The following is a 16,294-nucleotide window of genomic DNA, read 5'->3' as shown; positions in this document are numbered from 1 at the left end:
GGCAAGGGGGGGGGGGAACTGGTACCAAGCCCCTCATAGTTCCCCATCCCAGTTATACTGGCATCACCCAGAACATCGTCCAGGCCTTACGGCATCTCTTCGGGCAACACGTCTGCCAGGATGTTAATCGAATCTGTCTTAGCTTTGGAAGTCGGCGCTGCGGCTAGTAGGATCTTCAGCAAGGCTATCTGCAGCAACAAACAAGACAAATCCCATGGCAAGACACATGCGGTCTCAAAATTACACAGGAATTGATATATCCTTCTCCCTATTCTGTATTTACTTGGAATAACAGAATAGAAAAACCTCCAAAATCAAAGTCCTCCCTCTGCAAAAAAGTGAGTAGACCCACTGCCAGCAGTTTAGGGGAGCAATTGATGATACTACAGTCACCCCTGTTTTCACGGCTATCCTGTAACCTCTGAACCTTCTCTTCTCCAGACTAAACAGACCCAGCTCCCTCAGCTGCTCCTCATAGGGCCTGGTGGCTTCCAGAGTTCTCACCATTTGGGTCACCCTCCTCTGAGATGTCCACTCACTAAATCCACTCACTAAATCCACCTAGTCACTATGTTAGACAGTGAAACGTTTTATTTACTTTTTAATTATGATTTGGTTTAATCAAATACCCTGATACCCTGACCCAAGGCTTTCCCCTTGCTGCATGTGTATGCATGCATGCACATATGTATTGATTATAGTGGTTATTCATGCACAATGCTCACCATGTACTGTGGCAAGTTGTAGAGCATCACCCGATAGAGTATTTCACACGCCGTCTCCTGCACATCTTCTTCACCCTGATATGGGACAGACCAGAAACAATTGGAGGAACATGAGAGAAATGGCTTTGAGGTTCAGATATGAAAAAGAGGCAAGAAAAAGCCAAGAGACCACAGCCAGTCTGGCATCTTAGCCCTCAGACTGATCACAGAATCTTGCAAGTTAGAAGGGACCACAAGGGTCCCAGTCCAATTCCCTGCCATGCAGGAATACACAATTAAAGCACACTTGAAAGATGCCATAACAAACTACAAATCACAGGGTTTCATAGCATAGAGCCAATGACAGTAAAAGCACTGTCAAACTGCATTAAGTCTGCAGTGTGGCCTGAACCCAAGCACTCCAATAACCTTTATGGCATGTTCTATTATTTATTAAATGAAGATTCAACATTACAGTTAAAGGAATATGTAATATGTATTTTTTATCTTATCGTTTCCTGTTCCTGTCTTTGTAATAATGGTTTTAATTGCTGATTGAATTTTTAACCTGTATTGTAATGTTTTTATAACTTTGTAAGCCGCCCTGATCATTTCTTGGAAGGGCGGGGTAGAAATAAAATTTATTATTTTATTATTTATTAATACTGTTTTAACACACCTAAATCCTGGCAAACTAACTCCCATCTCTCATACTTAGTCCTAACTGATCTGAGTCTAACTAATCCAGGAGTAGGCAATCTTTTTGAGCCGGGGGCCGGGTTGCTATCCCTCAGACAACTGGGGGGCCGAAGCCAAAAAATAAATAATTAAATAATTTTTTTAAAAAATTAAATATATAAATAAACCAGGACAAATGTAGGACAACATTTTCAAATGGCAGACTTTTTTTAAAAAAATGGAGGACACGCGAAAAAATTTGCTGATTTTTTTAAAAAAATGTTAATATAAATGCATATTTCTGAGGCTTCTATAGACAATTGCCCCCCAAAGGCCCTGGCAGCAATCGGCAGCAGGACCGGGCTGGGGCCGGTCTCAAGGCCTCGCCGGGCCGCATCTGGCCCGCGGGCCGCAGGTTGCCTACCCCTGAACTAATCCCTGTCTCTGAGCCCAACTCTCTTCACATCTCTGATTATACTGTACATCACTGTCATTCACTTTTTAAAATCCTGTCCAAACTCTCATCCTCTCCCCATCGCTTACTTATTATCATTAACATAATTATTTATATAGTGTCATGGCGCTTTACAGTTACAGAATAAAACATTTATAATTAGTCCAGTAATATAATAATATAAAATATAAAATAATATAATAAATAATATATTTATATACTATAATAATATTATTCCAATAATATTATATAATAACCAGTAATATAATATTATTCCAATAACATAAAATAATATTATTGGAATATTATTCCAATAATATGAAATAATAAAATACAGTAAACACACGCACATACACACACTGCAGAATAAAACAAAAGAGCCAGTACAGATAATCAAGTATACTAAAGATATTATAAAGCATTACCTTACCTTATCACATCTACTATAAATCACACATATAACCATAGATTAACTGAATTTCTTTAACAAAGGTAACAGAACTTTCTGCAAAGGTCCAGAAGTTGGCCCGCCACATTTGCAGCTTTGGCTTTTGCAGATTTGATTATTTGTCTAATATGTTCTCTCTAGGTCCTCTGATGTCAATCTGTTGGAAGTGGGAAGTCATGCTGGAGGACATAGAACTCCTAGAGAAAATACTCCTCTATGCATTTGTAGGTCCTCCAGTATGATTCTATGGTCAATTTTGACCATAAAGTTGCACTGGAGGACCCAAAGACTCTTAGAGATGGGTTCTCAGGTTAAAAAAAATAGTGGTTTTTTTATTTGTGGTTTTTCCACTTTCACAGGGGTCCTGCGTCCCAACCTCTGGGAATGTAGAGGGCCCATCGCATAGAGAGTGAGAGAGATATAGTCCTCTGGGGAGGATGCTCACCATCGACATGGGACATTTCTCCATCTCCTCTTCATTCTTGATCTGCACTTCAGAGATCGAGACGTATTTGTGCTGAGGATGAGATGTGAACAATAAGCATAGGTCTGAAAGTAAGGGCAATCGGAAGAGAAACTTTCCTTGAAGAAGCTTTCTTTGGAAACTCAATGTACATGAAGTCTCATAAACTTCTTTCATACTGCACAATTGTTTAGCACTTGGATGCCATTTTAACTGCATGGGCTTCATCCTACAGAATGTATTTAATATTTTAGATTTATGTGGGCCCTCATGTTCTGAGAGAGGACAAATAAATGCCTTTAAATAAAGAAATAAATCGTGAGACTTGTAGAATAACGAAGCACTAGAGCTCTCTGGAAGAGAATTCAAAATACCTCACAAAACTACAAATCCCAAGATTCCATATAGGATGCAGCTAAGACAACTGAAGGGGATCCAAAGTGCTCTAATACTGCCGCCACACTGCAGTTTGACACAGCTTTAAATGTCATGGCTCCATCCAATTGAATCCTGGGATTTGTAATCCATTGTGGAACCAGAGCTCTTTGAGACAGAAGGCTAAATACTCACAAATTACAAACCCCGGATTCCCATTGCATTGAGCCATGGCAGTTAAAGTGAAATCAAATTGCTTGAATTCTGTAGTGTAGATGCATCTTAAGTGCGTAATGTGAAAGAGACACTGGAAGCACACAGTCTGTTTCCCTACTTAGGCATCTAGTTCAAAGAAGGGACTGCTGGGTAAGGCTTTTGTACCAGGGAGTCAAGAGAAACACTGCCATGCCTTAATACTATGGTCACCAACTACTCAGAAGGACCAGAAGTGTTTGTTAAGGGTTGGCTAAAATCCCAGTACCTCCTTTCTGCAATCACTTGCTATGTATTATTTTATATATTTTATTTATTCAATTTATAGCTTGCTTTTTTCCAAAGGCAGCTTACAATCTGGCATAAAACATAGTACAGGTTGGGCTTCTGAAATGTATATCCATAATGTATAGCTGTAATGTATATCTAATATATATAAAGTAAAAGGTAAAGGTTTTCTCTTGACCTGAATGTCTAGTCATAATCGACTATAGGGGGTGGTGCTCATCTCCATTACTAAGATGGAGGTCCTGCAGCGAGCATGACTGCATCGAACGCTGTTACCTTCCCACCGAAGTGGTACCTATTTATCTACTTACATTTGCATGCTTTCAAACTGCTAGGTTGACAGAAGCTGGGACTAGTGATGGGAGCTCACCCCATCATGCATCACTTGGGCCTTGAACTGCCAACCTTTCGATCGTCACTAAGCCACTGCCTCCCATATACATTATGGCATATATATAATATATATAACATAATGTCTATATGTAATATATATGCAGGACAGCCAGCATGGCGTAGTGGTTTGAGTGTTGGACTATGACTGGAGACTAGAATTTGATTCCAAGTTTGGCCATGAAACCCACTGGGTGACCTTGGGCAAGTCACACTCTCTCAGCCTCAGGAGACAGCAACAGCCTCCTCTGAACAAATCTTGCCAAGAAAACCCCATGTTGGTTTGCCTTAGGGTCGCTAAAGTGGCCAAATGTTATCTGGACTGTTTACACCACAAGGGCCCTCATCCCCTTCCCCACCACCTTTCCCTTCTCCTTTTGTGTCGTGTCTTTTTAGATTGTAAGCCTGAGGGCAGGGAACCGTCCAACTGAAAAGATTGTATGTACAGCGCTGTGTAAATTTACAGCGCTTTATAAATAAAGGTTAATAATAAACAATAATAACTGGGATTTAGGTTGTGCATTGTCCATTTTCCCTACTGAGGGGACGATGTTTTATTTCTGCCTTGATTTGCCCCTTTTCACTCGCTGCCCCTCAATCCTGGAACCTTCTTTCCCCGCAAGATACAAGGGCCATCACTTCATTAACCAGCTTCAAAACGGAGTTGAAGACCATCCTGTTCAGAGAAGTGTTCCCAGGCATTGCGTGATTATCATTTGCTATGTGATATTCTTTTGTTCCTGTTTTATTGAACCATTTCCTGTATTGCTATGTATTTTATATGTATTATCCTATTATCTCTTAGATTGTACGCCATAGGCAGGCTCTCTCTTATATATTTATTGTTTTATGTACAGCGCTGTGCAAATCTACAGCGCTATATAAATAAATAAATAAATAAATAAATCCATAAATAAATACTGTATCTACTCAACTATAAGATGATCTCATGTATAAGTCAAGAGTGGGTTTCGGGGCCAAAATTACGGATTCTGATATGGTCCATTGATAAGTCAAGGGTAAAACTTGAGCACAGGTAGCAAAGGATCCAAGGGATGAAGCAAACGAAAGCATTGTTGAAGAACTTACATTGACCCATGGGTAAGTCGAATCAGGTTTTCTGGGTCAATTTTTTGACTAAAATGTTTACACTTATACATAGGTATATACAAATCATTTGGCCCATACAGACCAGGCCAGTCTTTCATGTAAATTCGCCTCTGTGGCTGCCAAGGTGAGGAAGGTTAAAAACAACTCTTAAGACACATCACAACACACTACACTGTTATAGCGCTATTATTCCACTTTAACTGCTATGGCTTCCTCCCGTGGAGTCCTGGGAGCTGCAGTTTAGGGGGAATTTAGAATTCTCAGCCAGAGGGCTCTTAGGCCTTACTAAACTATAAATCCCAGAATGCCACAGTAGGCAGCCATAGCAGTAAAACTGGAATAATAGCACAATAAAGGTGTAGTGTAGTGTAGTTCTACCACTGATTAGGGCATCACAACAACCACAGAAGTACTTTGCATGGAGGGAAAGGCATGACATTCACAGCCAGACCCATTTATTCTGCTTTACCTGTTTCAACGTCTTCACGCTTTCATGGATAGGCCGCGGCAAACCCACTAAGGTATCCGTGTCCCTGTAAGGTTGGCCAGAAGTGAGCGGGGAGAGAGAAGAGGGAAAGATTGTGGTTAAGTGTCTAAACTTGATTGTGCAAACTGTGTTTGAGGGATCCAAGAACGGGAGGACAGTGGGTCTTGAAGATTTTGCATCCAGAGGGTCGACTTGATGACAGATAACATCAACAGTAGCACACAGAAGACTTTATTAAAAAACTCATTTTTGTCTTGGTGCCAAAATGACCCCAATGTTGGCATCCTCTGGGCCTCCAGAGGTGCCACCACAGAGAATGCCCTCTTCCATGTCCTCCCCAGTAGGCTCTTCCAAACAGACCTCAATTCTTAGGCAGGCATACATTAAGAGAGGTGCTCCCTTAAGTAATTTAACAGGTGCTCATCCTGCAGAAGAATGTGGCAACCTTTTGATATGTAGGGCCCTTTTCTTAGGGAGCTGGGTATGTTTAGCCTGGGGAAAAGATAGTTGAGAGGTGACATGATAGCCATGCTTCAATATTTGAAAGGATGTCATATGGAGCATGGACCAAGCTTGCTTTCTGCTGCTCCAGAGACTAGGATCCGGAACAATGGGTTCAAACTACAGGAAAAGGGATTCCACCTCAACATTATGAGGAACTTCCAGATAGTAAAAGCTGTTTGAAAGTGAGTGGTGGAGTCTCCTTCTTTGGAGGCTTTGGAGCCCTGGTGGCGCAGTGGTTAAATGCCTGTACTGCAGCCATTCACTCAAAACCACAAAGTTGCGAGTTCAAGACCAGCAAAAGGGCCCAAGCTCGACTCAGGCTTGCATCCTTCTGAGGAGGGAGCTAAAATGAGTACCCAGACTGTTGTGGGCAAATTAGCTTACTTGCTAATTAGCTTACTTGCTGTTCACCGCTATGATCTTTGGAATAGCGGTATATAAATAAAACAAATTATTATTATTATTATTATTATTATTATTATTATTATTAAACAGAGTCTGGATGGCCATCTGTTGGGAGTGCTTTGATTCTGAGTTCCTGCATGGTGGAATGGGGCCGGACTGGACAGCCCTTGGGGTCTCTTCCAACTCTGTGATTCTCCAGCTAGCCAGCCATCAAGTCAGTGAGTGACATTGAGCACAAGTACTTCCTTTGAAAGGCAAAGAACAGGCCAAGAAAACTCCACTCTCCTCGCTGATGCATAATACTCACTGCCCAAGCGTGAAGCCGATGAATTTGTTCCGGCTCGCCTCCAGAAAATGTTCAATGTCTTTCTGTCTGGAAGACAAGCAGAGCGTTAGGGGAGAAAAGAAGGTGCCGGCGGAATGGGGGGGGGGAATAAATAGAAAAACCACACCAGACATTATAGGGGAGGGGAGGGATTCATGCATCTCAAAATAAAAGCATTCTGCCGCCAGCCAATTGGTGTTCCAAAGAATCATTCAGAACAGAGAGAAGGACGCATTCTGAAAACTGGTTTATAGACCAAGTACAACATTAACAGCTATTCTGCAAACGAGCAGCTCTTTATAACGGATATGGAAAATAGGCTATTATTTTAAAAAAAGAATTGTACATTGAGGACATTGGTTCTGGCTAACATTTGCCCATCCTCTTTTTAAAAATAAAATCCCTTTGCAAAATTCTGTAATGCCAAGTCCTAGATTTTGGGAAGTGACAGGTTCCATGTCAGGGGTGCGGCTATGGATGAAATGAGGGCATTGACAAGTGAGACTTCTGCCACCTCCATGAAATGTTTCTTCTGTCCCCAAATTTTTAGCATTGCTGAGAGTGAAACACTAAAAACTTTTCACACCTAGAAATCTTCTTTGGAGAAGCTGATGCTGGAAGACCTAGGCGGGATTCCCAGAGAAAACAATTTTCTAAGCATAGGCCCCCCAGTGATGGTCTATGGTCAATTTCTGGTTGCACCCCAACCCCAGCAAATGTGGAGGATCCACTGCATTTCAATTGTCTTAAAGTGTTGTAGAGGAATTATCCTTAGGAGAAAGACATGTGGATTTTTTGCACACAAAAAATATGTTTTGCTCCACACATTAAGTTCTCCAAATTGTTCTTCAAGATGTTAAAATACAGTCATCCCTCCACATTTGCTGATTCATTTATTCATGGATTTTATAAATAAGCCATCTTTAGGAATCTTTATGTCTTCCAGTGTGACTCTAAGGTCAACATCGGCCAGAAGTTGCCCAGAGAGACATAGAGATTCCTAGAGAGAACACTTCTCTGGGCCTTTGTAGGTCCTCTGGCGCAATTCTATTGTCAGCTGCCTACACATGTTGACCATAGAGTTATGCCGAAGGACTTAGAGAGGTTTTCTCTCAGGTAAAAAAAAGTGGGTTGTTATTTGCAGCTTTTCTATTTTCACAGGGGTCTCGTGCCCCTAACCCAATGATATGGGGAGTTCGCTCCACAAGGAGAATTGTATATCAGGAGGACATTTTAAAAACGGTAACATACACGTATCCTACTCCAAAATGGCACAGTTGTTCTGTCAATTCAAGCCTGGGGATGGCTAATGTCAGTGGGACGGTGCATCTGTTTTGGGTTTGAGTCTGAACTGGAAAGGAACCAGGGATCAGACCCAGGCAGGTGTCCTTGTTGAAAGAGGAAGGAGTAGAGCATAGCAATACCTGACTTTGGGAGCCCAAGGAAGCCCCTTTGGGAAGGAGACCCTCTCGACAGGTGGGCGTGGAATCGCTACGGCTGGAACAACCGGCTCCCGCTCCAGAAGGTCCAGTTCTCCTTCAATGCTGTTGTCGAGGTCCTCTGCCTCCTCCTCGTCCACCCCGGCTTCATCGCTCTTGAAGGGGTCCCTCTCGTTGTACAGATCCAAGCTGTCCTGCTTCATCAGAGGCTGCATTGCATTGGAAAAAGTGGGTAGCAAGAGAGGAATAAAGGCACCGGAGGGAGGAAGAATTGCAATGCTCAAATTATGGACTGCTCTGGGATAGTGAGGATTTTCTGGGATCCCTCCATCTTCGCAGGTACATCTGGTGGGAACACAAGGGACGGCCTTCTTGGTGGCTGCTCCCAAGCTCAATCACTGGAATATTCCCTCCCTAGGCAGGTGTATCTTTGGAGTCCTTCGAGAGACAGGCAAAGACTTTTTTTGATTCAATAGAACTTGAAAAACTAACTGTCAAAAATTGGAAGCAGAAGATGACCCCAATTTTTTTGTGGATTTTTTGGGTTATGTGGCCGTGTTCTGGAAGCCAGCATCTTCAGAAGATGCCAGCCACAGATACTGGCGAAACGTCAGGAATAAACTCTTCCAGAACATGGCCACATAGCCCCCAAAAACCACAAAAAAACTATACATGCCAGCCGTGAAAGCCTTTGACTTCGCATAGCCCAAATGTTGAAAAAAGGATGCAAAACAAAAACAAACAACTTCATTTATATACTGCTTCATACTGAACCAACAGGGTCTACGCAGTTTACAACTTTAAGCTAATTGCCCCCAACAATCTGGGTACTCATTTTAGCCACCTCCTCGGAAGGATGCAAACTTGAGCCCCTTTAGCTGGGATTAAACTCACCACCTTATGGTTTTAAGTGAGTGGCTGCAGTACAGGCATTTAACCACTGTGCCAACAGGGCTCTTGCAGAAGTAACTGGACTTGGCAGTATCAGATAAATTAACAAATTGGCTAAAGGGAAACTCAATACAAATATGGGCTATTTTTGGAAGTTTCCCATAAATTCTGCTGTGACAGCCATTAGAACAGACAACCATGCACTCTCCCTTACCTGCCACACCCATCGCCATTCTCTGTGAAGGCTCCCACCACCATGGTGCCTGTGATGTTGGAAGAAGGCTCCTGGCCATGTTGGTAAAGCTAGAAGCCCTATTTCTTCCCTTATGGGCTGCAACAGAAGCCTTCACATACAATGACAGTGATGGGAGAGGTGGCAGCAGTGATGGCGGTGGGTGGTCATAGGAACTCATCCAGCACATACAACCCCTTCCTTGGGGTTCCCCCAACCATCGGCCCAAGCCAATAACAAGTTCACCCCAATTTCCTACCCTCCTGCTCCGATGTCCCCGCTTTGGCTGTGGCTGATGCTGCTGTTCCACCAGCTCGATGGAGTAGGCTGGCGGAGAGGCAGCCCGCATGCTGCGCACCACCTGGATGCTGTCTTCCGGCAGTGGAGGGAGGCCCAGCTCTTGGCGCTTCTTCACCTTCAGGGTCTGCAAGGCCTCAAAGCCCCCCAAGGTGAACTGGAGGGGAGAGGGGCAGAAAGAGAGCAAGGCGTCATGGCTGCTGGCTCCAAGCTGCACATGATTGGATGCACAATTCCTCATGTGGTGAAGTGGTAAAGCTCAGAGAAAAAAATCCTTTCCCCCCCTGTAATGCCCAAAACCCTGCAGAAAGGGTTTTTAAGAGGACACTGTATTGTTCTGATTGTCCTTTTAAAAACTGCTTTTTATCACCTTTAATGTGTTGCTATTGTGTGCCTTTTTAAACCATTTCTGACTTATGGCAACCCTAAAACGACCACCTTATCGAGGGGTTTTCTTGGCATCATTTGTTCAGAGAGGGTTTGCTTTTGCCTGCCTCTGAGAATGAGAGAGTGTGACCTGAAATCAAGATGATTTAATTAATAAATATTTAAATAAAGACTAATGTTATCTTTAATGATAGTCAGTGTGGTGTAGTGTTTTGGACACTGAACTACAACTCTAGAGATCAGAGTTCGATTCCTCATCCACCATGTAAGCCCACTGGGTGACCTTGGGCAAGTCACACAGTCTCAGCCCCAGAAAACCTTGTGATAGGCTCAGTGTCGCCATAAGTCGGAAATGGAGGCACGCAAGAACAATGATCGTTACTAAATAAAGATAAATAAATAGCAAATCAAAATGGTGACACTTACCCCGCTGCCCTTACTCACCACAAGCACCTTCCAGAGCAAGAGCAGGACTTTCTTCATGGGGAAATGTGGAGCATGGCCACTGCAGAACTTGGTCACCATCGTGAAAAGAAGGAGGGCAAAAGGCTCTTCGCTGTGTACAGGAGAACCTGCAAGACAAGAAATATCATGAAACAAATCACGTTGCAAGGTTCGTCCTTCCCAGCACCCCTGCAAGGTAGGCCCCATTGTCTCCCTTTTTGTCCCAGGCAGGGAGGGTTAAAATAAAACTTTGAAATCCCTCAATACCATCTAACTGACAACATCTCAGAATGTAGGCCTGAGATTTTAACATCATCACTATTTTCGTCTTGTGTGGTTTTTAACATCTTTGTCTGACAGTGAAGCCAGTGAAGCATCATGGGTTGAGTCAGGAAGCTTCCCAGCTTTCCATGGACCTTTCTCTTTTCATATATATATATATATATATATATATATATATAATTCATTTCGAAATATTGAAAACATCAACATATGACCCAGAGGGGCCCCTCTTCTAACTCTAGAATTGTGATCCTATGACTTTTCCGCCTATATATCATACATATACACACTTTAAAATTGTTAATTATACTATACACACACACACACACACACAAACATATATATATCTTGATTATTTGGATCAACAAAATCATAACTGAGTGAGTATTTTATTAGTGTGTGTTACTTTGTAGTTTATTATTGCACTTATCAATTGTACTTTGTTTTCCTTTTTAAATGTTGCTGGTCTTTGACCGAATAAAATGCATGTATATGTGTCACAAACACACAGCATGTGTCATACAACTAAAACAGATGTTTCTTTTCTCTTCATGTACTTCCAAAAATTCTTCATACTAAATGAGATTGATTTTCTATTATTGTTTTAATCTCAATTCCATGGGCAAGACCTTGTAAACACTTACTCCTTCCTATGAACTAGTCATGTGTGCTTACATTTACCATTATATTTATTAATAAAGGTGCTTGAGTTTGCTGCAATTTGGGGTTTTTTTTGGGGGGGGGTAGGGATTTTTTTTTTTTACGGGAAATGCTTTTGTTTTTTGATACTGTGTCTTAGTTTTTTATTTTTATAATTTTTTTAAAAAGAAAGAAAATGTGTGTGCGCGTTGTGCATGTGCTTGTGTGTGTGTGTATATATATATATATATATATATAGAGAGAGAGAGAGAGAGAGAGAGAGAAAGAAAGTTGAAGACATAAGCATTGGCTTCATTGGCTTCTTTTGTCAAGCAAAAATGTTAATAAAGGTTTATGCAGTTGCCTAGGCTTGGAGTCTCTGATCAGTATAGCTAGTGCTGGATCTTGCATATTGCGTATGAGGTCACCCCCTCTTGCATACCCGTCGAATGTTCCCCAAGCTAATTCAACATAGCTTGCAACTGTTAGTAGAGGCTCTGTGAGCCCCATACAAATAGGGTAACAAAGGCCTGGTACATACACCCCCCCCCCCCCGCAACCCTAGCATGTGAAGAGGGCATAATAATGGCAGCATTATTGTATACACGGTGCCGCCATTGTTATGTAAGTGCCCTGCAACATCCACATAGCGCTTACATAATGAGTGCAGCAGTTGTACACTTGCTATGCCCCCCCCTTGCAGCGTAAAAAGAGCCCGCTTTTTGCGGGTTCCTTTTCCACCAGAGGGAAGGCGCATGGTTTGGGAGCTGTGGCTTCCCTTTGGCAGAGAAACAGGTGCAGGCAGGCTGCCATTTTTCGGCGGTCTGTACCACATGAAAAGTTCCCCACCCTGACGGATGTTTCAAAAACCTAACTGAGCTCAGTCTTGAAGGTCTCCCGGGAGGCTTTCCACTTCGGTGGGTCCGTCTCCATTTCCACGCAGATGGTTTCCACCATCAGGTACATGACACTCAGGATCACCCTGATGCAGAAGAAGAGAAAGCATCTACATTTTAATGGTTTTATAACACAGTAGCCCTCCACAATACACTTGAGTTAGGGGCACAAGACCACCGTGAAAGTGGGAAAACCACAAATAAAAAGAGAAACACTTTAAACTGAGGTAACATTTCTCTAGGAATCTCTAAGCCCTCCAGCATAACTCTATGGTCAAGTTCCTGTAGAGTTGCGCTGGAGGACCTAGAGATTCCTAGAGAGAACAAGTTAATCAGAACTACAAATAATCAAATACGCAAAAGTCAAAGTCGCAAATGTGGAGGGCTGACTGTATTCTATTTTAACGGTTGGTTTTTATATTGCATTCCTTTTTAAATTGCATTTTATATTTTAACATGTTGTACCTTGCCTCGAACTTTGAGGAGAGGCAAGAAAGAAGTATTTTTTAAAATTATTTTCTCGTAGTAATAGTAATTGTCACTGTTGTTGGGAAATGAATTTTTAAATTTTTATTACAGTAGGAGTTGTAATTGTATTATTATTGTCACTGTTGTTGCTGTTGTTATTATTCTTATTTTATAATGTCATCTATTATCAATTACTATCCTCTCTTTCCCAGCAGAAGAAAGAGCACTTCTGTTACCCACTCGGGGTACTGACATCTTGCCTTTAAAAATCCTATGACATTTGTGGGCTTTGCCACAACTTGACACACGACTTGAAGGCACACACAAACACACAACATACACACTGCTAGCTCTGGCTTCTGACTTTTTGGCAAAAGCAAAGCAGGCACCAAGTCCTCTGTCTGAATGACCTCCAGGGAAAATATACAGTGGCCCACCTTTCACACGCAGCGCATATGGACAGTCGCAAGGTAACACTCAAGCGGACTCACCTGAGTTCGGTGCTATCGGCCAGAGAGATGGCCGGCTTCCTCAAGGCGCTGCTGCAGGCCTGACTGTTGCTGGAATTAAAGACCAGAAAGGATTCTCAACAACCATCAAGCTGAAACAAACTCTGGAAATAAACTGCATTGGAGGTTCACAAGAGGATGTCATGGTCAAGACAGCAACAACCTGAGGACTAGACTGACAAAGGTTTCCCAGGCCTCATTCCCACTTATACTAAATCGGTTTCCGATCTGAATCGATTCATCGATTCGAAATCGGATCGTGGTTCCCACTACATTTGCTCCGATCGCATTTTCTGTCATGAAATGGAATCGCAATAACCCACTCATGGTTCCCATTCACAAATGAATTGGTTCTATTTAAACCGGTTCCTGAGGCAGATAACCCACTTGTGGTTCACACTGGGAAATGAATTGGTTTAAATAGAATTGGTTCCTGCATTTTCCCCCCTCCCCCATCCGCTTTACTGCATGTCATATAAACCGATTCTGATCCACGTTCGGTTCCCATTTGCACTGAAGCGATTCATTTAAAACCGAATTGTGAAAACGAATCCGATTCAGTTCTGGTTCCCACTTGCGCAGATTTGATTTGATTGAAAAGATGTGGAAAAAATCAGCATCGTTTTGACAAGGGTTAAAGAGCATGGCCTACCTTTTGGAATCGCTTCAGTAATTCAGATTAAGTGGGAATCATTCTTGTTTAAACCGGTTCACACAGAATCACAATTCAAGTTTAAAAGGTAGTGGGAATAAGGCCCCAAAGGACTTTTCCTTCTACCGCCCCTCTTCCGGCTGGTCTACCCAGTCAATTTTAAAGCATGACCTTTTAATTGGTATGCTTTAAAGAACATTTTATGTGTATTTTAATGGTTTTATAGTGTTGTATTTTAATTGTTCATTTTATTTGTTGTCATTTTTAATTGTGTTATGTATTTTTAGCATTTTGTACCCGCCTGGTAAAGCGGGACGGCAGAGGATTACTCCAGACTGTCCCTGACAAACTGGGACAATTGGAGGGTAAGGGGCCACTATCAGATGTATGTTAGTTTGAGGTCCTCAAAGAAGGGCTCCTTACGCGATTTCCATGTTCAGCAGCTCCAGGAACGCCGTAAACGTTCCCATCTGGTACAACAGAAAATTGTTGTGCCGGGTCCAGTCCAGGACTTCCGCTTCCGTGTCACATTCCCCAAAGACCCCTGGAAACGGAAAGGAAGGGGGTCCCATATCAGAGAACGGCAGCCCATTGATTAATTTAATAATTAAGGGCAACTTAAGAAAATATTATTACACATGATCACAGCTGCAAGGAGCATCTGTGCAAAGAACTGGAAAACTAAATTTATGCTGACCCTTGATGACCAGCTGATGAAATTGTTGGATAGGATGCAAATGGATAAATTAATTACAATGATAAAGGAAAATTCACTTACGAAATATGAAGAAATATTAATGAAAAAAAGGAAAGAGAAATGGGGTGTCAAAATTATAAGAGACTGAATGGGTTAATTAAATTTAATACTTGTGTAATAAAATAATAAGCCAGTGTGTCATAGTGTCTTAAGTGTTGGACTATGGCCCAAAACACACTGCAGAAATAATCCAGTTTGAGACCACTTTAACTGCCGGGGCTCAATGCTAGGAAATTCTGGGAAGTGTGTTGTGAGAGCTCTGGTGCCACTATAAACTACAATTCCCAGGATTCCCTAGCACTGAGCCAAGGCTGTTAAAGCAGTCTCAAACTGGATTATTTCTGCAGTGTGTTTTTGACTCTGGAGATCAGGGTTCAAATCCTGGCTTGGCAATGGAAACCCACTGGATGATCTTGGACAAATCACGCTCTCTCAGCCTCAGAAGGAGGCAAAGGCAAACCTCCTCTGAACAAATCTTGCCAAGAAAACCCCAGGATAGTTTTCCCTTAGGGTCGCCCTAAGTTGGAAATGAAGGCCCACAACACACACACACACACACACACACACACACACACACACACACTTTACAAAAAGAAAACAAATAAATAAATAAAAGCAAAAGGGTGGGGCAGACTTTCCACAAATTTCCCCAGACTAAAAGCCCCCCATGTAGGATTCTCAGCCAGTGTCTTTCTGTAGCAACTGCCATTTTCCATACGGTTCATGAGTCCCTGAGAACCTCCGCGCGGCCGGTGTCTCCTCTGTACCTTGGGCCAAATAGAGAATGGCCCGGGCAACCCTCAGCCTCTTCTCCCTGCTGACCACCTCCAATCCGTCCAGTAGGCACATCACGTAGGTCTTCTGACGCGCTAAGTCCAGTTCGGACCATCGCTTGTCTTTCACTGCAGAAAAGGAACGGATGAGTTGAGAAAAGGCTGGTCCTCATTCCCCAACTACCTTCCCAGAGGTGCATTTGTACTGCACAGTTGTAATAGTTTGATACCACTTTTAACTTTCCTGGCTCAAAGTACCATAGAATTGGAAGAGATCCCAAGGGCCATTCGAGTCCAACCCTCTTCCGCCACGCGGCAATACACAATCCAAGCCCTCCCAGTGACAGATGGCCATCCAGTCTCTGTTTAAAAACCTACAAAGAAGGAGACTCCATTACACTCCATGTTCCACCGTCAAACCGCTCTTACCATTAGGAAATTCTTCCTAATGTTGAGGTGGAATCTCTTTTGCGGTAGCTTGCACCCATTGCTCTGTGTGTTACTCTCTGGAGCTGCAGAAAACAAGCTTGCTCCATCTTCAGTATGATATCCCTTCAAATATTTAAGTAGGGATATCATATGCCCTCTTAGCTACCTATTCTCCAGGCTAAACGTCTTCATCTCCCTAAGACGCTCCTCAGAGGATTTGGTGCTCAAACAATGAGTTAAAGAAAAAATTCAGCTTGCCTCCAAATGGTGGGACCTACATATACTTTCCCAAACAGCGTATGTCTTTAGGGTACCCTCTATATAAAACATCTTTTGGAATGGAACAATATTTTTA

At 42.5% G+C, this 16,294-nt stretch overlaps 1 protein-coding gene across 1 annotated transcript in view; it reads right to left on the bottom strand.

Annotated features, from left to right (window-relative positions):
• Positions 1 to 16,294, bottom strand: part of STRIP2 (striatin interacting protein 2) — a 42,033-nt gene that overhangs the window by 11,959 nt on the left and 13,780 nt on the right. The window contains exons 4-15 of the mRNA XM_089527392.1: positions 15,505 to 15,639; positions 14,404 to 14,524; positions 13,311 to 13,379; positions 12,331 to 12,437; positions 10,535 to 10,662; positions 9,666 to 9,860; positions 8,269 to 8,492; positions 6,827 to 6,892; positions 5,593 to 5,656; positions 2,730 to 2,801; positions 726 to 800; positions 91 to 188 (exon numbers count right to left, since the gene is read on the bottom strand). Coding sequence (XP_089383518.1) covers positions 91 to 188; positions 726 to 800; positions 2,730 to 2,801; positions 5,593 to 5,656; positions 6,827 to 6,892; positions 8,269 to 8,492; positions 9,666 to 9,860; positions 10,535 to 10,662; positions 12,331 to 12,437; positions 13,311 to 13,379; positions 14,404 to 14,524; positions 15,505 to 15,639 — 1,354 coding nt within the window. The remainder of the gene's footprint in view (positions 1 to 90; positions 189 to 725; positions 801 to 2,729; positions 2,802 to 5,592; positions 5,657 to 6,826; positions 6,893 to 8,268; positions 8,493 to 9,665; positions 9,861 to 10,534; positions 10,663 to 12,330; positions 12,438 to 13,310; positions 13,380 to 14,403; positions 14,525 to 15,504; positions 15,640 to 16,294) is intronic.

Source organism: Sceloporus occidentalis, unplaced genomic scaffold, assembly GCF_023333645.1.
Source record: "Sceloporus occidentalis isolate IW3139 unplaced genomic scaffold, rSceOcc1.0.p SCAF_5, whole genome shotgun sequence".
Classification (NCBI taxonomy): Eukaryota; Metazoa; Chordata; class Lepidosauria; order Squamata; family Phrynosomatidae; genus Sceloporus; species Sceloporus occidentalis.
This window is presented reverse-complemented; position numbering and strand designations above follow the sequence as displayed.